This window comes from Littorina saxatilis, linkage group LG10 (genome assembly GCF_037325665.1).
Source record: "Littorina saxatilis isolate snail1 linkage group LG10, US_GU_Lsax_2.0, whole genome shotgun sequence".
In the NCBI taxonomy this organism is placed as follows: domain Eukaryota; kingdom Metazoa; phylum Mollusca; class Gastropoda; order Littorinimorpha; family Littorinidae; genus Littorina; species Littorina saxatilis.
In genome coordinates this window covers 2,676,429-2,704,131 of record NC_090254.1, presented here as the reverse complement: position 1 = coordinate 2,704,131, position 27,703 = coordinate 2,676,429, and the positions used below count along the sequence as shown (strand labels likewise).

The window sequence follows — 27,703 nt, the reverse complement described above, 5'->3', positions numbered from 1 at the left end:
GACATACACTGCATGTAGCATTCAGGACATACGCTGCATGTAGCAATCAGGACAAACACTGCATGTAGCATTCAGGACATACACTGCATGTAGCATTCAGGACATACACTGCATGTAGCATTCAGGACATTCACTGCATGTAGCATGTCGCGCCACGGAATAACTAGCTAATCAAATGCCCGTAAATTGCAAACCCAACCATCAAATACGAAGGGAACGAGAGCGAAAAGATTGGTGTAGAGGAGACAGTGTCGCCAAACGGAGCGTCGTAGATTGGGGTGGAAACATTTCTGCACTTTTTCCCTCCCGTTTGAGAACTGTTCGTGGAAATCGTGGGTCAAGTGAGCGAGACAAGTCATTCCTATCCCAGTTGGTAAGGAGGAAAGATGTCGGCAGCTTAGCACCAGCGACACGCGACAACTCTGCAATGTACTGCAGGTGAGGTTAAATTAGTGAGTTTAGTTTATCCCTACCCTCGTCAACCAATGATATTTTAAAATGTTTTACTGGGAACAGGAGAAGAACAACATGATTATTGAACGTTTTCCGTAAGTTTTTCAAGGTAAATCATGTATCATTGAGGCCGGTAAATTTAACACTGTATGTCCCTCGGAACTGCAAAGTAAGTTGTACATTTTCTTTTCCTCTTAAATATGCTGCATGGAATGGGTGGAAAATGGCAGGCGGGTATTTGTTTTGCTGTCGTATGCATGGACGTCTTTTGTGTGTGTGAATGAACAAAAGAAAGAGTGGCTATCTAGTGAGTTCAGTGATCCGAAAGATTGCTGGTTCAACATATTCCGTGCTTCTGCACTGAGTTAATATTGCTGACAGCACGCGTTCGTAGCTGGGTATCATTGTTATGAAAGACCTTGCACTGCGGGTGTAGAATTCGTGCTGTGGTATTAAAGACTGTTGGTGTGACCACTGGTCAGTGAAAGAGTGCAGCCCTTAGCTGCTCTTTTGTTATTTTGTGCGGAAGGAAAAACAAGTTTCCTACGATAGTGACATACATTGTCCGTGGGTTGTTTAGTGCAAAAGTTCATGAACCGAGTCCTTTTATCAGAATGGATTTTAACAGTAATTGACGAGCGTTGATATGCTTAAATTGTGCAGTGGTTCAGTGGTTTGATAAGTCAGTTATATGTATTCTGATAATCAAAATAATTCTAAATAATAATATGTTTAGAAAGGTCAACTTTTATGTTGTATAATGCATAACAATTACTGTGGTGGATATATTTTTGTCGACTTGTGTGTTGGCATTTATGATAATTTTTCCACCAACTTTCGAGTTGAAGCTGTGACAATTTATTGGTAGATTGTAGGGTCACTGTTGTGATGATCAGCGAGAGGAAAATTGTATTAAGTGTTTGAAACATTTAATTATTATAATATTTTTCTCTTTATATTTTATTGATAGAATTGACGCTGGAATTTATGCAATGGCATGGATAGGAATCCATAACTCAGGTTATAACTTGCCATTGTGGCGTTTGATGTTGTGATGATGTTGATGGTTTTCATGCCGATCTACGGTTTCCCCTCTGCCCGCATGGCACTCGGGAAATCGTAGGGTCGGAAAGTCTTGACACACTTTTCCGATATAGGTAATGGTCGCACCGGTATACGCTACTACTACTGCTGCTACTACTGCCATGGGGTCCATCACAAGAGGACAACTGTTGATCCCGACCCGTGGACATCTTGGGAGGAGTTACAGGCCGATGGATCCGAGTTTCTCCTGCCTTCGCCTTCTATAACTTTCCGCAGGATCGTCAGGCGGAGACCTCCACACTGGACGTCAGTGAGCAACGTCTGTGGGGGCTGTTCTTCGTCAGCGAGGCGCTGCGTAACGTTCTTAGGAGGAGTTACAGGCCGATGGATCCGGGTTTCTCCTGCCTTCGCCTTCTACAACTTTCCGCAGGATCGTCAGGCGGAGACCTCCACACTGGACGTCAGTGAGCAACGTCTGTGGGGGCTGTTCTTCGTCAGCGAGGCGCTGCGTAACGTCGTCTGCTTCCATTCGTCGCAGACAATAACGGGACTTTTCTCCGTCACACAGGCTAAGTTATTACTTATATATCTTGGGTGTTGTGTGGAAGGGGGGTCGCCGTTCGGCAGTGTAATGACACACTGAAACAGTTCTATTGATATGCGCGATTTGTTTTTTTTTCCTTTATATATTAACCGGTATTTCATGTGGCCAACGTACTGTATGTTCATCGAACAATTCTACATACTAAGTTTGTGTGGCTCTTCGTTCTTCAGAAACCACCAGGCCACTGGAGTGTGATTTGATTGATTGTTTTGTAAACTGTTTGTGGGTTACATGTTGAATTTAATCTTATAAATAGATGAACTGGTTTTTTGCTTCATTCTTTTTTATTTTTATTTCCCTTTTGCTCTCCTGTCTATCTGAACCCTAAAGCGTTTACGTTTGGAGATTTTATTACAATTTATGAGCGAGGTGCGAATCATATGAGAGTGTGTGGGTACTTGTGTGTGAGGCGCCGTGCGAGTGAATTGTTTTATTTTCTCTAAGCCCGCGGTTTGCGCCCGCGACATAGCATTCAGGACATACATTCCATGTAGCAATCAGGACATACACTGCATGTAGCATTCAGGACATACACTGCATGTAGCATTCAGGACATACACTGCATGTAGCATTCAGGACATACACTGCATGTAGCATTCAGGACATACACTGCATGTAGCATTCAGGACATACACTGCATGTAGCATTCAGTCAGCACTGGGCCGGAAAGGGAGATTTCTTTTTTTTTCATTTTCATTACTTTATTGTCCCATCGCTGGGAAATTAGGGTCGCATCCTCCCAGTGGAAAGCTAGCAGCAACAGAGTCGCGCTACCCAGGTGTATGCATGTTTAGGTGTAAATAGCCACATGCCGAGGTCTTTTATGTGCCACAGTGGTGACACAGGGGTGACACAGTGGTGACACAGGGGTGACACAGGGGTGACACAGGGGTGACACAGGGGTGACACAGGGGTGACACAGTGGTGACACAGGGGAGGGAAATTGGTACCATCTCTGAGTCTGTACACAAAAATGACACGTGTCCAGCCTGGCCCAGATTCAAACCGGTGACCCTCAATCACAAGTCTAGAGCTCCACCAACTGAGTTACTTCGGAGGGAGATGTAGCACAGTGGGTCTACATGTGTCAGCTAGAAGCTGTACCCGCAGGTTCGAGTCCTTACTTTAAGCGACCATTTCCCACACCTCAAGTTAACTAGGTGAAGTCGACTACGGGAACTACACTTGTCAAAGCTGGCCGCCCAAAGCTAAAGCACTCAGTTTTTGAAGAAAAGTCTCAGCGAAGTCAACTTCAGGCTCAATTAAAGACTGCCTTTACTCTCCATTTGTGCAGGGTGCCTTCAGCACTAAGCAAGAACTTCAAGCATGTACCCCCCCCCCCCCCCCCCCCAGTCATTTGGTCTTTTTTTTGCATTTTTATCAAGTACAGCTGGTAGGCTGTCAGTTACGCTTGAACAAAGATTTGCTAGCCAATCTCTCTCCCAGTTTCTTTTATCCTCCCCCCTCCCCCCCCTCCCCCCCCGCCTCCCTCCTCTCTCTTACCAGGGGCCTGCTGATGCTTGACTCCAAGAGCCATAGCCGCCTTCAGCTGTTGTTGCTGCTGCTGCTGCTGTTGCTGCTGTTGATGTTGGTGTTGTTGCTGTGCCTGCTGGTGTTGCAGGTTGGGTTCGATCTGCACCTTGCCTCCCTTGAGCGTGGTGAAGCCCTGCATGCTTGCCGCCATCATGCCGGGGAGCTGCTGCGTGGGCTGCAGGGGGCGCAGGTACAGCGACTGGCCCGCCAGGAACGCCTGAGACTGGCCTTGACCTCCCAGTAACTGCTGGGGAGCCAGCTGCATGCCCTGTGGAGAGTGTGACCTTGACGTTACAGAGTATGACCTTGACCTCCCAGTAACTGCTGGGGAGCCAGCTGCATGCCCTGTGGAGAGAGTGACCCTGACGTTACAGAGTATGACCTTGACCTCCCAGTAACTGCTGGGGCGCCAGCTGCATGCCCTGAAGAGACAGTGACCTTGACATTACAGACTCTAACTTTGACCTCCGAGTAACTGCAGCATGTCCTGTGGAGAGAGAGAGTGTGACCTTGACATTCTATGCATGACTGAACTATTTATGCCATAGTTAAAGATTATGACCTTGATATTAGAAACATTGACCTTGATATTAGACGGTGACAGTAGCTCAAGAGATATAGACCTTGTTATTCCAAACAGTGACCTTGAACTTACGCCTATGGAAAATTTGTTGTATGGTCAATCTGAATACGAAGTCCGCGAGTTACAAAGCCAATGACTGATACTGTTTTCTTATCCTTACATTACGTAGCAAGGCAACAGTACGTAACTCCAAAGTGCTCAAGGTAGGGACATTGTCTACTGAATGCCAGTATGTAAGCGAGATGAGACGAAGAGAAAGTTACCTGAGGGTTAGCGCCGCCCTGCAGAGCCTGGGAGCTGTCCAACATTGTCTGTTGCACCAGCTGTCCAGTGCTGGTCAGACCCCACACCTGTCACACACACACACAGACATACACACTTAAATCCTTGTGTGGGAGGGGGGTGGGGACTGAGAGCTAAACAGCAGTATGACACAGAGATGGTGGTAAAAAAACATTTCTGGTTTTTCATCTGTCAAAATGTAAAAACAGTGGAATGGAGTCATACTCTGTCAGAAGTAAATCCCATGTCATGCACAATGAAAATGGACATCAAAGCAGAACAATGGTGACTGCGTGTAAGAGCGAGAGATAAGACCACAAAATACTGAACTCACATGCTGACCAAGATGATACAAATCACAATGTTCGACGTTTTCACCCCGAGGTCTTCTTCAGGAACACAAAACGCCAAACAGAGCGGATAAAAGAAGAGGACAGACTATAGAACAGTATCCGCTTTTATATACTTTTATCACGTCTGTTTCGTTTTTTTGTGTTTCTGAGGAAGACCCTAGGTTGAAACGTCGAGTATGTGATTTGTATCGTCTTCGTGCATGAAGACACTATTTTTTGGTCTTTTTATTTCATGGACATGAAAGTTTCCTCATCGTATAGTCCTACTTGCGACTGACCTGATGTTGGAGGCCGGCGGCCATGGCCTGCAGCAGAGCGGGGTTGGTCAGCATGGTCTGGGAGGGGATGATCTGACCCGTGTTGGTCACCAACTGGGGCTGGGTCAGGCGGATCGGGGACTGCGAGTTCAGCAGCTGGGGCTGCGTCTGTATCGGCATCCCTAGCGACTGACCCTTCGACTGCACAGGGACGTCGTTTTGTGATGGTAAAACATCAGTCACACAGTCTACTCAAAGCAGTAATGCATGAGAACATAAAATTGTATTAAAATATTTGGAAAAAAAACACATCCTAAAAACACGTCCCCAAGCCACCCTCCAAATAAAAAATCATGCAAAAAAAGTGCAATCTTAGAATCTCAAGAATGATATATATCTGGAGTTTTGAAAAAGCCAGAAAAACATCATGCACTGATCACTGAATCAATATAATGACCCAGAAATCAACAACACAAAACTGTAAAAATTTGGCATTCCTGTAATTGTACATGTACTGTGGAACATTGTATTTCTTTTCGGTTGTAGCACAGGTGGTTACTCATACAACTCATGTTTAAACACTGTAGATTAGCAGTCGTAATAATTATCAGTGATATGTGATTGCTAATTTGATATTTTCCCTCTTCCTTTAATTCCTGCTTTATCAAACAAGAACATTTCCAGACAAAACTACAGTGGGCCCCGCCTTTCAAGACAAAACTACAGTGGGCCCCGCCTTTCAAGACAAAACTACAGTGGGCCCCGCCTTTCCAGACCTCAACAAATCTGAGAAAATCGGGTCTTAAAAAGAGGAAGTCAAATTGGGGGGGTCTTAAAAGGGGGGTCTTAAAAGGGGGGTTCCACTGTATTTGTGTTGTGAGTGTAGAGAGCAGAAAGAGACATGAACCAAAGAGGGTAAGGCTTACCTGTGTAACAAAGGTGGGAGCAACGTTGCCAGCTTGAGAGAAGACATTGGCTGAAAAAAAGAAGAAACAAGTCGCGTAAGGCGAAATTACTACATTTAGTCAAGCTGTGGAACTCACAGAATGAAACAGAACGTAGTCCGCCGCTAGTGCAAAAGGCAGTGAAAATGACGAGCCTGTTTGGCGCGGTAGCGGTTTGCGCTGTGCTTCATAGCACGCTTTACTGTACCTCTCTTCGTTTTAACTTTCTGAGTGTGTTTTTAATCCAAACATATCATATCGATATGTTTTTGGAATCAGGAACCCACAAAGAATAAGATGAAATAGTTTTTAAAACGATTTCGGAAATTTAATTTTAATCATAATTTTTATATTTTTAATTTTCAGAGCTTGTTTTTAATCCGAATATAACATATTTATATGTTTTTGGAATCAGAACATGATGAAGAATAAAATAAAAGTAATTTTGGATCGTTTTATAAAAAAATAATTTTAATTACAATTTTCAGATTTTTAATGACCAAAGTCATTAATTAATTTGTAAGCTTCCATGCTGAAATGCAATACCAAAGTCCGGCCTTCGTCGAAGATTGCTTTGTCAAAATTTCAATCAATTTGATTGAAAATTGAGGGTGTGACAGTGCCGCCTCAACTTTTACAAAAAGCCAGATATGACGTCATAAAAGACATTTATCGAAAAAATGAAAAAAACGTCTGGGGATATCATACCCAGGAACTCTTATGTAAAATTTCATAAAGATCGGTCCAGTAGTTTAGTCTGAATCGCTCTACACACACACACGCACAGACACACACACCACGACCCTCGTCTCGATTCCCCCTCTATGTTAAAACATGTAGTCAAAACTTGACTAAATGTAAAAAAAAGAGAAAGTTCAAACATTTTTGTTGGAAACAGCAGGTAGCAGGGCAGTCAAAACAGGATTGAAACACTTGGGAGTGTACAGCTCTATTTTGGGATGTTGACACCAGGACCGCACAGATTCTAACAAGACGAACAGTTCCACCATCCAGTGTTTTGGGATGTTGACACCGGGACCGCACAGATTCCAACAAGACGAACAGTTCTGAAGTGTTTTGGAATAATCAAACGCAGACAACCCGTCTTCTCACAGAAAAGTGAAGACCCTCCCTATCTCCTATTTTCCCACTATGAACATATGAACATTGAACAGTAACAAGTTATTTTTGTCGTCCAACTGGTATCCTAACTTGTTGGTGCTACCATTGGTTACCTTCTGGCTTTTCATGCATAACTGGTATCCTATATTGTTGGTGCTACCATTGGTTACCGTCTGGCTTTTCATGGCGTAACTGGTATTCTATCTTGTTGGTGCTACCATTGGTTACCGTCTGGCTTTTCATGGCATAACTGGTATCCTATCTTGTTGGTGCTACCATTGGTTACCGTCTGGCTTTTCATGGCATAACTGGTATTCTATCTTGTTGGTGCTACCATTGGTTACCGTCTGGCTTTTCATGGCATAACTGGTATTCTATCTTGTTGGTGCTACCATTGGTTACCGTCTGGCTTTTCATGGCGTAACTGGTATTCTATCTTGTTGGTGCTACCATTGGTTACCGTCTGGCTTTTCATGGCATAACTGGTATTCTATCTTGTTGGTGCTACCATTGGTTACCGTCTGGCTTTTCATGGCGTAACTGGTATTCTATCTTGTTGGTGCTACCATTGGTTACCGTCTGGCTTTTCATGGCATAACTGGTATTCTATCTTGTTGGTGCTACCATTGGTTACCTTCTGGCTTTTCATGGCATAACTGGTATCCTATCTTGTTGGTGCTACCATTGGTTACCGTCTGGCTTTTCATGGCATAACTGGTATTCTATTTTGTTGGTGCTACCATTGGTTACCGTCTGGCTTTTCATGGCATAACTGGTATTCTATCTTGTTGGTGCTACCATTGGTTACCGTCTGGCTTTTCATGGCATAACTGGTATTCTATCTTGTTGGTGCTACCATTGGTTACCGTCTGGCTTTTCATGGCATAACTGGTATGCTATCTTGTTGGTGCTACCATTGGTTACCGTCTGGCTTTTCATGGCATAACTGGTATGCTATCTTGTTGGTGCTACCATTGGTTACCGTCTGGCTTTTCATGGCATAACTGGTATTCTATCTTGTTGGTGCTACCATTGGTTACCGTCTGGCTTTTCATGGCATAACTGGTATTCTATCTTGTTGGTGCTACCATTGGTTACCGTCTGGCTTTTCATGGCATAACTGGTATCCTATCTTGTTGGTGCTACCATTGGTTACCGTCTGGCTTTTCATGGCATAACTGGTATTCTATCTTGTTGGTGCTACCATTGGTTACCGTCTGGCTTTTCATGGCATAACTGGTATTCTATCTTGTTGGTGCTACCATTGGTTACCGTCTGGCTTTTCATGGCGTAACTGGTATTCTATCTTGTTGGTGCTACCATTGGTTACCGTCTGGCTTTTCATGGCATAACTGGTATTCTATCTTGTTGGTGCTACCATTGGTTACCGTCTGGCTTTTCATGGCATAACTGGTATCCTATCTTGTTGGTGCTACCATTGGTTACCGTCTGGCTTTTCATGGCGTAACTGGTATTCTATCTTGTTGGTGCTACCATTGGTTACCGTCTGGCTTTTCATGGCATAACTGGTATTCTATCTTGTTGGTGCTACCATTGGTTACCGTCTGGCTTTTCATGGCATAACTAGTATTCTATCTTGTTGGTGCCACCATTGGTTACCGTCTGGCTTTTCATGGCATAACTGGTATTCTATCTTGTTGGTGCTACCATTGGTTACCGTCTGGCTTTTCATGGCATAACTGGTATTCTATCTTGTTGGTGCCACCATTGGTTACCGTCTGGCTTTTCATGGCATAACTGGTATTCTATCTTGTTGGTGCTACCATTGGTTACCGTCTGGCTTTTCATGGCATAACTGGTATTCTATCTTGTTGGTGCTACCATTGGTTACCGTCTGGCTTTTCATGGCATAACTGGTATTCTATCTTGTTGGTGCTACCATTGGTTACCGTCTGGCTTTTCATGGCGTAACTGGTATTCTATCTTGTTGGTGCTACCATTGGTTACCGTCTGGCTTTTCATGGCATAACTGGTATTCTATCTTGTTGGTGCTACCATTGGTTACCGTCTGGCTTTTCATGGCATAACTGGTATCCTATCTTGTTGGTGCTACCATTGGTTACCGTCTGGCTTTTCATGGCATAACTGGTATGCTATCTTGTTGGTGCTACCATTGGTTACCGTCTGGCTTTTCATGGCATAACTGGTATGCTATCTTGTTGGTGCTACCATTGGTTACCGTCTGGCTTTTCATGGCATAACTGGTATTCTATCTTGTTGGTGCTACCATTGGTTACCGTCTGGCTTTTCATGGCATAACTGGTATTCTATCTTGTTGGTGCTACCATTGGTTACCTTCTGGCTTTTCATGGCATAACTGGTATTCTATCTTGTTGGTGCTACCATTGGTTACCGTCTGGCTTTTCATGGCATAACTGGTATTCTATCTTGTTGGTGCTACCTTTGGTTACCTTCTGGCTTTTCATGGCATAACTGGTATTCTATCCTTTTCTCTTTTTGCAACATGCCTGTCTTGTGTGAAAGAAAGAAAGAAAACCCAAAGCGTTCAGCCCATGCTTACCAATCTGCCCTAGCATCAAGGGGGCACCACTCTGCTGGGGCAGCATGGCCGGTTTCCCGGCAACAAGCGCTGGCGGCGCCGTCCCCGTCTGACCTTGACCCTGGGACACTTGACCTTGGCCCTGACCTTGACCTACCCCTTGGGGCTTGTTGCCATTGGACGCGACCTTGCTGCTGTTGTTGCTAACAGGCATTGCCATGGAAACGGCGGCCAAGCTATTGTTGGAGTTGGCCGCCGCTGCTGCGAGCTGGGCTGCCTGTTGTGCTGACTGGTCACACAAATAATATACATAAATAATTAAAGACAATTTTTGGAAATAACTTTGTTGGGTTTGTAAGGGTCATGAAAGAGTAACCTTGACTTTGCTGGGACAAACATTGAGTCTGACATGTGCTTCCTGCACACATGTTTGAGACACCCCCCCTGGCCAGAGACTGGCCGGTAATGTCACGTGGGAAATAATGTCAAGTGGGGAAACTTTCCCACGTGACATTACAGGCCACTCACTAGCGAACTGTGTGTTCAAAACACGTGTACAGGAAGCACATGTCAATATTTGTCAGAGCAAAAGCAAGGGTACTCACTCTTTCACAACCCAAACAAACCCGACACATTTATTTACGGAATATGTCTAATCAAGCAAGAATAATGCAAAACATTCATACAGTGGAACTCCCCCCCCCCCCCCCTCCCAATTTACCTTCAAGACTCCCCCCCCCCCCCCCCCCCCCCCCCCCCCCCCTTCAAGACTCCCTCCTTTTTGAGGACTTGCGTTTCAAATTTTCCGTTTCTAACCTCTGTAAATTCACCTTTGTTTTAACACTCCCTCCTTTTAATAACATTTTTTCCCCAGATTTTTGAAGGTGTTCCTCTGTACCAGATATTATGCAAAAGTAATTTTATTCATTTTGTACCAGGTTTCACAATCACAATGTAGCTGCAATGTAGAGCAATTTTTGACAGCATAGGACCCTCCCACAAGAATGAACAATTGGTTTTTCATGTTTTACAACAATTTTGCAACCCCGTTTGAACGGGAGCTGACACAGTTGTGTATCACCTCTCACATAAACACTGGTTCAAAATGTACAAAGTAGTCGTGTCACTGTGTCTGTACACTTGTCCATTGTTGATTCGAAACTTAGAACAAGAAGGGCAAAGCCCATACGACTCACATGCTTGACCTTGACCTTTCATGACATCATACACTAAGAACTGCTTTATACATTTTTCCTACCAAAATACATGTGACCTTGACCCAAGGTCAAGGTCATCCAAGGTCATGCAACACAAAGCTGTTAATTCAAGACATAGGAAGTACAATGGTGCTTCTACCATGAGATATGGTCACTTTTAGTGGTTCACTACCTTATTTTGGTCACATTTCATAAGGGTCAAAGTGACCTTGACCTTGATCATATGTGACCAAATGTGTCTCATGATAAAAGCATAACATGTGCCCCACATAATTTTTAAGTTTGAAACAGTTATCTTCCATAGTTCAGGGTCAAGGTCACTTCAAAATATGTATATAATCCAACTTTGAAGAGCTCCTGTGACCTTGACCTTGAAGCAAGGTAAACCAAACTGGTATCAAAAGATGGGGCTTACTTTGCCCTATATATCATATATAGGTGAGGTATTCAATCTCAAAAACTTCAGAGAAAATGGGAAAAATGTGAAAAATAGCTGTTTTTTAGACAACATTTATGGCCCCTGCGACCTTGACCTTAAAGCAAGGTCAAGATGCTATGTATGTTTTTTGGGGCCTTGTCATCATACACCATCTTGCCAAATTTGGTACTGATAGACTGAATAGTGTCCAAGAAATATCCAACGTTAAAGTTTTCCGGCCGGCCGGCCGGACGGCCGGACGGACGGACGGACGGACGACTCGGGTGAGTACATAGACTCACTTTTGCTTCGCATGTGAGTCAAAAATGGTGGTAGAGATGTTAATATTCAGCTCACTGATGTCAAACTTGTCAAGTTGTTACTGAGTGACAAAATTACATCCAACTTAACTCTGAACTCGTCTGCATAGAAAGAGCTGAAAGTACCGACAATAATTTCTGTGTAGTCACTTGTCAAGAGAGAAAACTCTTGCTGGTACAGCAACAAATAACCCACCAGCTGTGTTGATGTAGGGGACAGAAGTCCGGCAGAGTTGTTGGAATTGGGTGCTCTTCCTTGCTGGATGATGTTCAGCTGGTTCATTTGCATGGCCGCTGTGGAAAGGAACAAGATATGTGTTACTTTCCATGTTAACAAAACAGGACATAGAAGGATGCAGAAGTTTAAAAAAAAAAAAGTCAAATTGCCTGATGCTCATAGCTGTTCAAATTCACTAGCCCAAAGACGTTTCCACTAGCCCTAGTTTTGGGTCAACATTTTCCTCTGAGAAAGAGAGTCTCTCTTTTAATCTCTAAACACACTTACAAGTGTATGTCAAATCAATCTAATAAACAAGCAAATCAGGTAAGTAAAAGAAATTACTAGCAACAGAGGTATATTTTTCCATTTGAGTGAAAACTGGAAACTGCTAGTGTTGCATTGGAAATGACAAATTTGCCGATTGTCTGACGATAGTTATTTGTGAGTTTAAACTGTCCTGCAAAAGTTCTACTTGCTATGGTGAGTGTATTTCTCCATCCAGAATGCATTCAGCACAAATACACTACAGTGGGGTTAAAATGGTGTTACTGATAGTAATACTAGTTCAGACCCTTTCAACTTGAAGGCACATGGCGTGAAATAATGTTCAAAGCTGTATCTCTAGCATTTTTATTTTTAAATTTGTTTTGGTTTGAAGTGTTTCACGTCAATACATGTCTGCGAAAGGTGCACAAATGATGTAGTTGCAAAGTTTAATACATGTTCGTTCCTAAACCAGCTTCTGTCAATCAACGTTTTTTTCATAGGATGGGGGGTAAAACTTAAATTTGTATAAAATGTTTAAAAAAGAAGGGCAAAGCCCATACGACTCACATGCTTTACCTTCTGCTTTACACATTTTTCCTACCAAAATACATGTGACCTTGACCCAAGGTCAAGGTCATCCAAGGTCATGCAACACAAAGCTGTTAATTCAAGACATAGGAAGTACAATGGTGCTTATTGGCTCTTTCTACCATGAGATATGGTCACTTTTAGTGGTTCACTACCTTATTTTGGTCACATTTCATAAGGGTCAAAGTGACCTTGACCTTGATCATATGGGACCAAATGTGTCTCATGATGAAAGCATAACATGTGCCCCACATCATTTTTAAGTTTGAAACAGTTATCTTCCATAGTTCAGGGTCAAGGTCACTTCAAAATATGTATACATTCCAACTTTGAAGAGCTCCTGTGACCTTGACCTTGAAGCAAGGTAAACCAAACTGGTATCAAAAGATGGGGCTTACTTTGCCCTATATATCATATATAGGTGAGGTATTCAATCTCAAAAACTTCAGAGAAAATGGGAAAAATGTGAAAAATAGCTGTTTTTTAGACAACATTTATGGCCCCTGCGACCTTGACCTTGAAGCAAGGTCAAGATGCTATGTATGTTTTTTGGGGCCTTGTCATCATACACCATCTTGCCAAATTTGGTACTGATAGACTGAATAGTGTCCAAGAAATATTCAACGTTAAAGTTTTCCGGACGGCCGGACGGACGGCCGGACGACTCGGGTGAGTACATAGACTCACTTTTGCTTCGCATGTGAGTCAAAAATAAAAATGGTACAATTTTGCACATATTTTGCTAAAACTTCATAAACAAGCACATTTTTATCTTAGTTATATACATTAGTGTGTTCAGTTTTATAAAAATGGGTTGATAAACACAGCAGAAATAGCAGTGACATGATTTTTACGCCGTGTGACCTCTTATTCTTAATCATAAAAAGTTTGCCTGTGTCATTCCCTCACCTTGCACGGCAGCGTTCTGCAGCATGAACTGTTGCTGCTGGTTGTAGGGAAACTGCGGCAGGTAGGCGGAGCTGTGCATCCCACCCGGCAACACCTGAAGCTGCGGCAGTGGTGTTGCTGACCGCAGCGTGTTTGCCGTTGCCATGATGGGCTGCGGAGGCTGCTGGGCTGACACTGCCGCCGATGACACACGCTGCTGCTGCTGCTGCTGATGTTGTTGGTGTTGTTGCTGAAGTTGCTGCTGCTGCTGCTGTTGTTGTTGTTGTGGGTCAGCCATGACTATGGACTGTGGCTGCTGTTTTCAGGAGATTCCTTTCCGAGTCCAACACACCTCTCTCTTGTCAGTCACTATGTCAGTCTGAGTCAGTGAGTGCTTCTTCTTCTTCGGCGTTCCAGAGTCTGAGTGCAAATACAGATGCTTGCAGTTTCACCTGAAAAGAAAAAGGGAAATAAACTTGACAATTCTTAACCTATCGGCTATACCAATAACCAATGTATTCAACAGACATTGGAAGCTCAAACTACACTTGAGTCAAAGGCCTAAATAGACCTTTTCGGTATCTGAGCAGCTCTCGCGAGACACGTTCTTTGTTATGCGTTGAACGTCGCGAGAACTTCGAACCTTGGCTTGTGCAGCTCGCACGAGATAGCTGTACCGCATGCTTTGCTATGCTCTGAAGTTTGCGAGAGATTGGAATACCGATAGGGTCTATTAGCATTGTTAATTAAATTATTGCTATATCATTTTCTTTATCACTTATGGTATAGTGCACTGGGAAACAAGGAAACAAATATTCCTAGAATGTTCCTGTTAAAGGATGATGTATTACCTCCCTTTACGACCCCTCTCTTTTACGGGTCCCTCAATATTACGACCGACTTTTCTCTGACAGATGTTTTCTCCTTCTTCTGGTGATAATACATGTACTTGATAGATGGCAAAAGAAATCCCCAAAAGCAAACAAACAAAAACAACAACAACCACAACAACATGTAAGTTTCTTTTTTTGTGTGTAACTGTAGGCCTAGATAGTGTAACTGTAAAGAAGAATGGAGGAAGGGTGTTTTAAATTATGCCTAAATCGAGCTGGTTTTGAAGTCAGATGCTGTGACTAACTGCAATTGTAACTAAAAGTGAAACTAGTGTAACCGCCGGGCCAAGTTGGAGAATGGATTTTAACAATTTAATTTTAAAACCCTGCCTCGAGTTCGTCATCGAAGACAGACTGTAAGCAGTAACTACTACGTACTACTGACACGCAGGCTCTCAGTCTGCACCTGATTTAACCCAACGACATGAACAGACAGTGGCATAATCATAATGGACCAGAAGCATACGGGCATGCGTTTGTGTCTGTTTGTTCGGCGGTCTAGTCGCCCCTGAGCAAACAATAATTCATGCCTGCGGGAGGTCCAGTGTGCGGTGTTCTTGAAACGAGATAGCAGCAGAACCCTGCATGCACTAAAACTGAGTGTAAGATTGCTCAGATACGGGGAGGGCAGTTTAACCTAGACAGTCGACAATTTCACGATGTTGCTATCATATATATAGTCGCAAACTGTGACAAAGAAAAGCGTACCTAAAAGGCGAGCTTGAGCTTCATTGTTCTGCCATTTTCCTCGACTTTCTCAAGTGACGACTCGCGATTGGTCAGCTTGTAACATCCGGAATTTCTTTCCGCAAGGGAAGGAACTCTAACAATCATCTGCAGATATTTATTACCTTAGTTGGTTCCCCTGTGTTTAACACGCATCAAAACGCCGGATAGGAACCACACACACAGATACAGACTGACACAGACACTGAGGAACATAGAGAATACTACATGGCTTGCTGTGTCGTACCAGATTTACTCGATTTTTTTGTTTAATAATGAACTGCGAGCGAAAGCGAGCTGTTCAGTATTTGAAAAAGCAACGAGTGTAAAATCTCAGTGTTATGACCAGGGGCCGGTTTCATATACCGCTCTTATCCTAACTTAGGAGCTCTTAAGGGGTCAAGATGGGGTTAAGAGCAAAGTTAAGATAGGTGCGTTTCACGGACCGCTCTTTGGCCAAAGAGCGCTCCTATGTCGCTCTTAACATAGGGCAGCCCCCCCCCAGCCCTAAGTTAGGTAAGAGCAGACAGAAGCGCCCCCAACTTGCAAGGGAGATAATTTTAATCCTAAAAATGGCGGCCGTAAATGAGACTGTGAGTCGACTCGACTCGTGCATCATTTTGCGATATAACATGCGCCATCAACACATTTTCGTCACCGCACGGATCCGCGGAATGCCCAAGACGATAAGGAGAGTGCCGCACGCTTTCATTTGTCAAAGCATGGACTGCTCTTTGAATTATGTTGACAAGAGTGTGGACGGTATGCAGTTTAGCACTTACAAGCACCCGCGAAGACTATGATTGCACCGTTTTCTGCGTGATTGATGTCTGTCAGTCCATGCACGGCGACATATTCTACATCAGCAAGGAAACGAGTCTTCGCTGCATCCACCGAATGTATATTCTGCCTTGCACGACGAGTGTGAACCCGACAGGAAGCGGCTAACCACACGTACTCGTGAGCAATTCCAGATAGCTTGTACTTGTAGTGCACTTTTTCGGCGTGTTTGTGGTGCTGTTTACACACATTTTCGAACAACAGTCTATCAGTCAGTCAATCAATCAGCCGTGACGGCTTCTACAGGCATTGAAGTAGTTGGTGACGAACATCTTTGGACCGTGTGTCGTGTTGTTCTATGGCCAGGGTGTGAAAAGGGTACCATGATTTTAAATGAGAGTTGGGTGTGTCCTGCAATCCAAGCACCTCTGGGCTTGTTCATATACGGTGACATTGGCTACATCTTGACACCCTGAATACTCAGTCACACCCTATATCTACAGCAGTGCTCCAAGCAGGTTAACTCAACACGTGAACTAGACACGTCAGCAAGACACGTCAGCATTGTTTCCTGTCATGATGAAAAAAGGTAATGTTTGGAATAGATCTAAAGCATAATTGATCAAATGTTCCTTTCAAGGCATGCTACTTTTCAGATTGTGTTTGGGAATGTTGTTGCAGAAAATGTCAAGGTTATAAAACAGCTTGCATGAGAGAGAAAACATTAGAGCAGAAAAGGCATGTTTGAAACTTAAATCATAAATGGGTTGTTATTGTTAATCAGCACCATATTATAATTTATATACTGACTGTGCTCGTTGTAAGTTTGACTTGGTAGCTGTGCTGACAGTGTTGTCTTAGTATCATCTGCACTGCAGATCTGTGCAGCGTATTCACCTGGTAATTGTAAATGCATACAAGCAAACACTGAAACATTCAGCAAACGCTCATAATTTTCTTTCTTGTATCACCAGAGAATAAACTTCATCATCGTCTGGCACCACCATGCTCTCCTCCAGTGTCATCTTCTACCCGTGGACACTAACATACAGTTACCAAAGCAAGGGCAGAGACAATGAGGAATGCCAATGAAAGCATAAGTCTTAGTGAACGTGGTGTGCAAGAAAAGACTGGACATCATTTCAGGTAAATATGTTATGCTTGTAATATGATACTCATTCAGTCATTGACAATTCTGTAGAACATTTGGAAAACAAAAGAAGAGGCGTTCTGGGATCACATAGTACTAACTTGTGTAATAGTAGTAGTATGCATACACATTGAAAGAGATGTGTCAAAACGTATTGTTCTCACACACAGTGACACACACAAAAACTGGACAGTGAGTAAGAAGAATGCTGTTTCAGTGTTTGACTTCTTTTTTAAACTTTTATCTGAAACTTTGACTTTAAATTTTACTACTCCTTGATATCAACAAAACTGATTCTTAAGTGACAATAACTAGTAATTTACTAGTACTAAAAACATGTATTTACACTGTTATTGTTAACGTGGGGGGGGGGGGGGGGGGCATAGATTGTGAGAAGAATAGAACATGCTCTAGGGGATTTCAAGAAATTGTGCTAATTTGTAATTCAGTTGGTTTGTTCCATTTCCTGAATTGTTAGCCTTGTCTGATTCATTTTAAAGGACTGAGTCATTGCTGATATACAGAGCTTTCTTTTAATTGTTTAATCCCTCTAAATTAACGCAAGACCTCATGTTTTTTACTGCTGAAGCGATTGACACCTGCATCAGCAGTAATGGCAGAACACAAAGTACAAAAGTTAACCAAAGAAGACACCCTGTTCTGGACAGATAATTGATGTTCTTCTTCACGTATGTAAACGTTGCCAAAGCGCTTTGAGCTGTGAAGAAGCGCTATATAAATGTTCTATTTTCATTATTATTATTATTGTGTCTATCCTGAACTTGAGTCGATTTTTAAGTGGTACTTTGTGTTTTTTCGGGTCAATTTTTGGGGGATCCTTTTTTGAGCAGCGGAAGAGTGTGCCACATTTCCAAGTGAAGTGCCTTTAATGGCGTAGAAAGTTTGAACAAAATGATTCGGGAGTGATTTTTTTTTAAAGTACACAATTTGTACAGATAAAATGGTTTGCTAAGTGTAGTATGAATAAGAGCAAGTTTTAGAATTACTCACTGTCTTCTCTTTTTCTTGTAAGATTATGTGGTGAAACTGCTCTGTTGCTAACATTTAATACAAGAAACCTTCTGCTCTTATGACTATGTTGCTGTTCCTTGTTCAAGGACCTCTACCCACACACTGATGCTGACACTCATTGAGGGGCCAACTACCAACACTGATTGTGATACTCGCTGAGGGGTCGACTACCAACACTGAGGCTGACGCTCGCTGAGGGGCCAACTACCAACACTGATGGTGATACTCGCTGAGGGGTCGACTACCAACACTGATGGTGATACTCGCTGAGGGGTCAACTACCAACACTGAGGCTGACACTCGCTGAGGGGCCAACTACCAACACTGATGCTGACACAACACTGATGCTGACACTCGTTGAGGGGTCGACTACCAACACTTAAGGCTGACACTCGCCGAGGGGCCAACTACCAACGCTGATGCTGACACTCGCAGAGGGGCAAACTACCAACACTGACCCTGATACTCTCTGAGGGGCCAACTACCAACACTGATACTGACGCTTGCTCAGGGGCCAACTACCAACACTGATGTTGACGCTTGCTCAGGGGCCAACTACCAACACTGATACTGACGCTTGCTCACGGGTCAACTACCAACACTGATGTTGACGCTTGCTCAGGGGCCAACTACGAACACTGATGCTGACGCTTGCTCAGGGGCCAACTACGAACACTGATGCTGACGCTTGCTCAGGGGCCAACTACCAACACTGTATGTAGTGGCCACTGTGTAACGTCCCTTGCACAAAACAACAAATTTTATATTTAAAATGGTTAAAGGAATTTTTTAAGCATTTACATTAATTATGCCAGGAACAGTCTGCAGACACAGAAGTATACAGTGGTTTTGTCAATATTAGTTAGCAGTTAAAACATGTCCAACGTTCATATTCTATTTCTATACTACCTGTCAACAACAACAAACTAAGCAAACGCGTTTGAGGGCAGATCATTTTAATGAGGCCATTTATTGTAAAACCAATTATAAGACTGAAAAGGCCATTCATTGTCCTATGTTATATAGAAAACAGATTTAGTTTACGCGAGGTACTGTTTATAAAATAGAACCTACAAGACTAGCATCCCCAACAATCAAATTCGCAAAATCAAGTTTAACGTATTAAAATCGACATATACTGTTCAAAAAAAGAAACGCATAGTTGCTACTTGCCAAATTTGTTTTATTTTTCGAAAAAATTAACAGAAAATCCAATATTTAGATTATTTGTTTGAAATTTGGTATGGACACAGTTGAATGCACACACAGTTCATTTGCATCTTCAAATCAATCAGTCAATCAATACGATTGGGTGCCGAGGCTGTCAAGTCAGTAGGGGGTGTGACTGCCTTGAGCAGCAACAACTGCCCGGCACCTTCTGGGCATGGACTGGATCAGATGCCGGATATCTTGCTGTGGGATGGTGTCCCACTCCTCCTGAAGTGCCTGCAATAGATCGCGGTGATTTGCCGGCGCTTCTTCTCGCCTGCGCACACGTCTGTCCAATTCATCCCAGAGGTGTTCTATCGGGTTCATGTCTGGCGACATGGATGGCCAGGGAAGCACCTGGACATGGTGGTCGGTGAGGAACTGGGTGGTGAGTCGTGCTGTGTGCGGGCGAGCGTTGTCCTGCTGGAATATGGCATCCTGGTCAGCCAGAAGAGGAAGGGCGTGTGGGCGCAGAATTTCCTCCAAGTATCGCTGGGCAGTTATGCGCCCTTGGACGTGCACCAGGGTGCTCCTTCCAGCGGTATTGATCGCCCCCCACACCATGACGCCTCCACCACCATGAACGGGTGCCTCATCCACACAGTTGGGCGCGTAACGTTCGTTTACTCTCCGGTAGACCCTCCTCCGACCATCATGTCGCTGGAGCAGGAAGTAGGACTCGTCGCTGAACCACACGTGTCTCCAGTGATTCCGGACGGTCCAGCGAAGGTGCTGGTTGCCCCACTGCACTCGGTTGTGGCGATGGCGGCGGGTGAGGACAGCTCCTCTGTGAGGTCTGCGAGCTCTCAAACCAGCTTCATGCAGGCGGTTCCGCACGGTCTGGTCCGATAATCGGTGTGGCCCGGGGAGAGCCTGGACAGAAGATGAGGCCGACAGGAAACGATTCCGGAGGTGGCGGAGCCGTATGAAGCGGTCGTGAGCAGCAGTTGTCGCCCTTGGTCTTCCCGCTCGTGGCAAGTCAGCAACGGAGCCAGTGGCTTGAAACCTGACCCACAGTCTACTGATGGTGCTCTGGGACACGTGGAAGTGCCTGGCGATTGCACTTTGACTTTGGCCTGCTTGGAAACGACCCAATGCAATTTGGCGGTCTTCTCTGCTCAATCGGGCCATCTTTCGTCGCTGAATTGTCGTCTGATTTCTTTGTGGCGAACAATCCGCTTTTATGGGTTTTGGAAGACATGGTGGGAGCTCAATATTCCCCGAGTTTCACGAGATTACACTGAAGCATGACGAGTGGTCATGCCAAATGAGCAATTTTGACATTGTAGCCACTGATAACGCATGCGTCACGTGCAGAGCTCACTTGTGGCAATGGACGAAAGGTCGACGACCAGATAAACATTTTCTGCAGTTTGGTGGATATCCTTGTAGCCATATAACTAAATTAACCAAATATTACAAGCTATGCGTTTCTTTTTTTGAACAGTATACTATCAAAACTGCTGAAAGGAAACCTGTTGTGCATGTTATTAGAAAGAAAAATTAAATATGCATCCAAACAGTCAGCTTAGTTTACATATCTTGTCTAACAATGGCGTAATGGCATGATGAACGGTATGTAATTCTTCTGAGAAGCCGTAAAATGCGGTTTCTGGGGCCATTTTAGTGGGTAATCAGAAGAAATCCAGCACATTTAATAAATTTCTCAATGCATTGCCTTCAAACGTCTGGTAATTTATGCTAAGACATGTCGTTAAGTACATCAAGTCATTCGAGAGATTAGGTTTGCTTTTATTTGACATGCCAGAAAGAGTCCTTAAAATAGTCGGTTGATCTAACTCTAAGTCTAAGCTGACTCATCAAACAAATTTAATTTGTTGCTATTTTCAACTTCAAATAAACCAAATACTCAAATTTCATGTACATATTTTATTAGACATGGATGGTATGAGGATTTCAAAGCGAAAGTAATCTTTAAGAAGTGGACTATTTTCACAGCGCTGAGCACAAATAGCCCACATCAAGCTCACTGCTGAACATTTAACTGCTAGCTGCTGAGCAGGGCTTTTGAGAGAGCATTTCCCAAGAATGTTTGTACGCGTTTGAACAAGTGGTCTGAGCAGCCGTCGTTGATTATGAATTACATTTCAGTGTAATTTGAAGCTTTAATGTTTGTTTAAAAAGCCTGCATATTTAAAAAACAAATCTGTTTTCTTTGGAAAAGGTACATCTTTATTTTTTGTAATTCTTTCTAACATGTCGCATAACAGCAGTACTAACGTTTCAAATGACTTGACATTTTGTTTGTAATTCGGTACATCTGATTGTCTTGTCTTTCCATTATTGCCCACAATCAGCAGTAGTGATTACTTCGGCACTTGATGGGATGTTGCGCAAGTCCAAGAAAGCAGCGTTTCCAGCATCCAAAAGTCCATTTAAAATTCACAGGTTGGGGAGTATGGGGGGAGGGGACATGAGTCACAGTGGCTACTGGTTTAGTGCGAGGCGCGCGACACAAAGGTGTCGTCAGTGCGGGCCTCGACGACAGCTGCTGGTAGAGAGTTCCAGTCCTTCACTGTGCTGGGTAGAAAAGCGGCACTCCGATACTGAGTGCGGCAGGTGATGAGGCCGAACTGCTGGCAATGGCCTCTTCGCTGGCGTGGTGGTAAGGGGGCCAGCTTCGACTTGATGCCCGGACAGTGGACGATGCTGTTCGTGATCTTGTAGAGCATCGACAGGCGGGCAAGCTTCCTGCGCTCCTCCAGAGACTGCCACCCAAGGGAGTCCAGCATCCGGCTGACACTTGACGTGTTGTGGTAGCGGTTGCAGACGAATCGGGCAGCTCGTCTCTGGGCGGTCTCAAGCTTGTCGATGTTCTTCTGGGTGTGCAGGTCCCATACTGACGAGGCGTACTCCAGGATAGGCCTGACAAAGGCCTTGTACGCCTGCTCTTTCACGGATCTTGATGAGATCTTCAGATTGCGCCGCAGGAACCCCAGGGTCTTGTTTGCCTTGCTGACGATGTTAATATGGTCGTCCCAGCACAGGTCACCCTGAATGGTCACACCCAGGTACTTGACCGCCTTCACTGTCTCCAGCGTATGCCCATGGAGCTGGTAAGAGGGCTGTAGTGGGCGTCTGCTCCTCGTAACAGGCAGGGTGTTGCACTCTGCAGGATGGAACTGCATGTCCCAGCTCTTCTCCCACTCGGCTAGGCGATGGAGGTCTTGTTGTAGCTGGGCCTGGTTGTTTACGCTAGTCACCACCCTGTACACTGCAGTGTCGTCCGCAAACAGGCGCGCTAGTGCCGTCAGTCTCTCCGGGAGGTCGTTAATGTACGCTAAGAATAGCGTCGGCCCCAGCACTGATTTGTTGCTTAATTAATTCATTTGATAATTGTCGGTAAAAATACCGGCTAACACCTCACAATCGCAAACCTGTTTAATGTTGTCTTTTCTAATTCATGACATGTGTTAGCACGAATCACCAAATATTTGAACGCAATGCGTTAAAAATTGCAGAAATTCAAATGTATTGTTTTGTTTCATTACCCGCTAAAACGGCTTCAAAAACTGCCTTTTATGCCTACTGAGAGGATTACCACATATTTTTGTTTTGTTTTTTTGTTTGCTTAACGCCCAGCCGACCACGAAGGGCCATATCAGGGCGGTGCTGCTTTGACATATATATAACGTGCGCCACACACAAGACAGAAGTCGCAGCACAGGCTTCATGTCTCACCCAGTCACATTATTCTGACACCGGACCAACCAGTCCTAGCACTAACCCCATAATGCCAGACGCCAGGCGGAGCAGCCACTAGATTGCCAATTTTAAAGTCTTAGGTATGACCCGGCCGGGGTTCGAACCCACGACCTCCCGATCACGGGGCGGACGCCTTACCACTAGGCCAACCGTGCCGGTTTACCACATATACCTACTGAGAGAATTAACACATACACCGCTCAGCATGGCATAGTAACAAAATTGACTGTTTCAGATGCACATTTGATTGCTCTGAGTCTGATTTGTTGTCGATTTTAACGCAGGAACCTTGATTTTTCGAATTTGATTTTTGGGGGTGCCTGTGTTGTAGGAATCACTGTATGTATACACACTTCCTCATGTGAACTCAAACAGCTTTTTGAGTCACTTGAGAAAAAATGACTCTATGTAATCGGTCAGTGTTAGTCTGTCCGTCCGGCCATCCGGCCGGCCGGCCGGCCGTCCGTAGACACCACCTTAACGTTGGACTTTTCTCGGAAACTATCAAAGCGATCGGGCTCATATTTTGTTTAGTCGTGACCTCCAATGACCTCTACACTTTAACGATGGTTTTGTTGACCTTTGACCTTTTTCAAGGTCACAGGTCAGCGTCAAAGGAAAAATTAGACATTTTATATCTTTGACAAAGTTCATCGGATGTGATTGAAACTTTGTAGGATTATTCTTTACATCAAAGTATTTACATCTGTAGCCTTTTACGAACGTTATCAGAAAAACAAGGGAGATAACTAGCCTTTTCTGTTCGGCAACACACAACTTAACGTTGGGCTTTTCTCGGAAACTATAAAAGTGACCGGGCTCAAATTTTATGTGAACGTGACTCATTGTGTTGTGAATAGCAATTTCTTCCTGTCCATCTGATGCCTCATATAATATTCAGAACTGCGAAAGTGACTCGATCGAGCGTTTGCTCTTCTTGTTGAATAAGGGCAATCAATACATGCCCCTTTTCAGTCATATAATTTGTTTTACAATAGACTGCCTCATCAAAACATTCTGCCCTCAAACGCATCTGCCTAGTTCTTTAAAAGAATCACGCTTTGGACTACACAGTCCTGATGATGTGGGTCGTGTACAATCCATACTTTCCAAAGAAGGATTAAAAGTAAAATAAAAAGTATGGGTCGTACACTACCCACGCCATCCAATTAGGAGTTTTGCCGTCTCTTTGCATAGTATGGGTCGTACATGACCTACACCATCCCAATTAGAATACACAGCGTAAAATTCCTTACAGAATTCCATATGGGTCGTCCGCAACCCACATCAGCCCGACTGAGTAGTTCAAATTACTTCGTTTGTGTTAAAAGATAATTTTTCAAAAGTTGTGGTCAAATGACTTGAAGAGAAAAACCGGTGTATTTTATGGTAGTTCCTGCCCTCAACTTCCTTGGAATATGCACCATTTTGATAACTGTTTCTCGTAATTTCCGTTGACTTGTGCTCTTCAGTGTACTCAATTGCGATGAAATTTAAAGCCACATTGATTTTCGGGCTGTTGTTGTTGAAGATATTAAGTTTTTAAGTTTGTCTATGTAAATTGAATAATTAATTCTGTGACCTAAAAAAGAGAGGGGATAGTACTGTGACAATTTTCTGAATTTTGATTTTAACCCCAACCTTGTTCTTAGGTGTCCCAGTTCAACACACAGTGACTAGTATTTCTGAATCATACACACTTTGAAGGCAAACTTAATGCCTTATTGCACCCATTTTCGTACCCTAACTAAAACATTCATTTCCGTGTTTATTCATTTAAACGTTCAATGGCATTTAAAGGTAAAATAATTGATTTGGCTTTATCCTCGTATGTTAAACAGGCATGGGAATTGTCCGCCGAATGGCGGATTTCCGCCGAATTTTTTTTTTGTTCCGCCGAAAATGCAAAAGTGTCCGCCGAAAAAATAAAGGGGGGAGGCACACAAAAAAAGCACCGGTTACTTTGGCCTTTGCGCAAAAGCCCGCGAAAACTTTCCGTACTTTGTTCACGCACTGCTACCGCCCGCCTCAGTTATTGAACTATTATGTTTGAAAGTAAACCAGATTGCACAGATTGTGTTACAAGTTACATTTTCCTGTTTGTCTCAACAGATAAAAATTTTTACAAATTTAAACCATATATAATACATGTAAGCAAAATTTGGTACATTTTTGTACTAAAAACTCTGATTCTAAAAACAGAATTTAATGGCAAACTTGGAGCTCAGATGACACCAGATTGCACCATCTGGGTTCTTTGGAGAAAAAAAATTTCCGGGGGGGGCATGCCCCCGGACCCCCCTAGTAAGGCTAGGCGCTTCGCGCCGTCGACTTGACGCTTCGCGTCTTCAGTTATAAATTTTCCGCCTTTTTTACAATTTTCAATTCCCATGCCTGGTTAAAGTTGCCAAATTGTGCCTATTCTGAATTTTCTTTGATGTATAATTAGTGCCTAATGTTTTTATAGGGTCGATTTTGGGGGGTACCCTTAATTAAGAGGCGATCATGTAACCCATGTAAAATGAATCTTTGATTCCAAAAGTGTGCCAGATAGCCAAGTGGATGGCCTTTAATGACAAAGAAAGTTTGAATGAATTGACACGGGAATGAATGGTCTAGTGGGGTACGAAAATGGGTGCAACATATTTTTTTGGCAGAGTGTATATCCAATGGCAATAGTAATACCTGCCTTGCATGAACAAATAAAGGACTGGGTGGCCGAGTGGTAACGCACTTGCGCTCGGAAGCGAGAGGTTGTGAGTTCGACCCTGGGTCAGGGCGTTAGCAATTTTCTCCCCCCTTTCCTAACCTAGGTGGTGGGTTCAAGTGCTAGTCTTTCGGATGAGACGAAAAACCGAGGTCCCTTCGTGTACACTACATTGGGGTGTGCACGTTAAAGATCCCATGATTGACAAAAGGGTCTTTCCTGGCAAAATTGTATGGGCATAGATAAAAAATGTCCACCAAAATACCCGTGTGACTTGGAATAATAGGCCGTGAAAAGTAGGATATGCGCCGACATGGCTGCGATCTGCTGGTCGATGTGAATGCGTGATGTACTGTGTAAAAAATTCCATCTCACACGGCATAAATAGATCCTTGAGTCTGAGTCTGGAGATACACGCGCGATATAAGACTTCATATAATAAAAGATTGATCAGAAAATTGTGTATGTAACTTTGTCTCACACAGCCATTTACAAGCTGGTAGCTGTTTCCCAAACCAATATAAAAAGAAACAACAAGTAAATAAAAAATATTTTAACTCACAGTCACCCCATGAATTTGGATCAACAAGCCCAAGAACATTGTTTTTTTTCAATAATACTAAATTATTTTTTAAACATTCTTCAGTAACAAACAAAAACTATAAAACATATTTGAATATGCTTTGTCAGGTTGAACTTTTAATCAGTTAAAAACAAAATACATACCTTATGCTTTGAATATTAATGTACATGTCTACTATCTGATACTGTATCGCATGAACTTCACACAGTCTGACTCAATGTGCCTTGTGAAATTGGGCAAGTAAACATTGGCAACAAACCTGTGATCTGGATTTTGACATGGTACTTATATTTTAAAGGCACAATCTTTCCATGTCAAAGAATTGTTCTCATCATCACAGATGTGGACTGTCTTTTGCATGGATTGGTGGGATAAGACAAGTCTTACACTTGGACAAACACTGGGAGGGGAGGAGGAGGGGGGCCTTTTAAAATTCTCTTTCAAATAAAGAATATGTTCGTACTCTATTTTAAGGTTTCACCTGGCCATCCTCTGTGTATCTGATACAGCTGTATATATATAAAAAAAATCCTTGTTATGCAAACTATCTTGTCAACCACCCCATTTACATTATGGGATTCATAATCCGGTATTTATGGCGTTTATGGCTATCTGGAAAGAAACAAATTTTACATTTGGGTACATGTCTAAAGGCAGTTTTGATTGATTGATTTTTGGATGATCACAGGTGGCAGTGACTGAATGTAATCAACAAAAGCCTCATAGTCTGCAATTAATAATTATCCAATGTACAAATATAAACGCATTCGTGTTGGTGTTTATGATTGATGCTTTACAGTGTTAGGAAGGTATGTAAAAGGTAACCAGAAAAAGGTCAAACAATAAAACCCTGCTATTTCTCGTGTTAAGTTGTGGTGAAAATCGATGCATCGCATTGAAATAAAGTCAGATGTGAATGATCAGAAAGATTTGAATGATGTTTTGTTGGGTTCCATGCTTCTTGTTGGCATTTAATAACTGCTTGGAGATGAAAGTCTGTGTGTGTGCTTGTGTGTCTGTGTCAAGATATACATATAACGCAAATAATGCTTTCTTACTGAAATGACCATCCGTAGGATATGCTGACCAATGCTCGCTCTCTCTCTCTCTCTCTCTCTCTCTCTCTCTCTCTCTCTCTCTCTCTCTCTCTCTCTCTCTCTCTCTCTCTCTCTCTCTTCAGTATGACCTATCACGACTGATTATTGCAGAGTCAATGTCTTCATAAGTACAGAAAATAATTCATATATATCTATGTAAAAACTAAAACACCCACATAAAACACC

The 27,703-nt window shown here is 43.2% G+C and overlaps 2 protein-coding genes across 2 annotated transcripts in view; one reads left to right on the top strand and one right to left on the bottom strand.

Annotated features, from left to right (window-relative positions):
• Positions 1-15,266, bottom strand: part of LOC138977958 (polyhomeotic-like protein 2) — a 33,180-nt gene extending 17,914 nt beyond the window's left edge. The window contains exons 1-8 of the mRNA XM_070350564.1: positions 15,216-15,266; positions 13,636-14,066; positions 11,848-11,945; positions 9,718-9,985; positions 6,036-6,085; positions 5,131-5,310; positions 4,481-4,567; positions 3,605-3,902 (exon numbers count right to left, since the gene is read on the bottom strand). Of these exons, the coding sequence (XP_070206665.1) occupies positions 3,605-3,902; positions 4,481-4,567; positions 5,131-5,310; positions 6,036-6,085; positions 9,718-9,985; positions 11,848-11,945; positions 13,636-13,912 (1,258 nt within the window). The 5' untranslated portion in view covers positions 13,913-14,066; positions 15,216-15,266. The remainder of the gene's footprint in view (positions 1-3,604; positions 3,903-4,480; positions 4,568-5,130; positions 5,311-6,035; positions 6,086-9,717; positions 9,986-11,847; positions 11,946-13,635; positions 14,067-15,215) is intronic.
• A 318-nt stretch (positions 15,267-15,584) lies between these two features.
• Positions 15,585-27,355, top strand: LOC138977957 (uncharacterized). Its single transcript, XM_070350563.1, has 3 exons — positions 15,585-16,602; positions 16,988-17,159; positions 18,282-27,355. The coding sequence occupies exon 3, from the start codon at positions 19,768-19,770 to the stop codon at positions 20,254-20,256; it is 489 nt and encodes a 162-aa protein (XP_070206664.1). The 5' UTR covers positions 15,585-16,602; positions 16,988-17,159; positions 18,282-19,767; the 3' UTR covers positions 20,257-27,355.
• Positions 27,356-27,703: the final 348 nt, after the last annotated feature.

What these genes read in the sequence shown, in the direction of transcription:
- LOC138977957 (XM_070350563.1), top strand. Translation starts at nt 19,768, where the DNA reads ATGGTGGTCGGTGAGGAACTGGGTGGTGAGTCGTGCTGTGTGCGGGCG.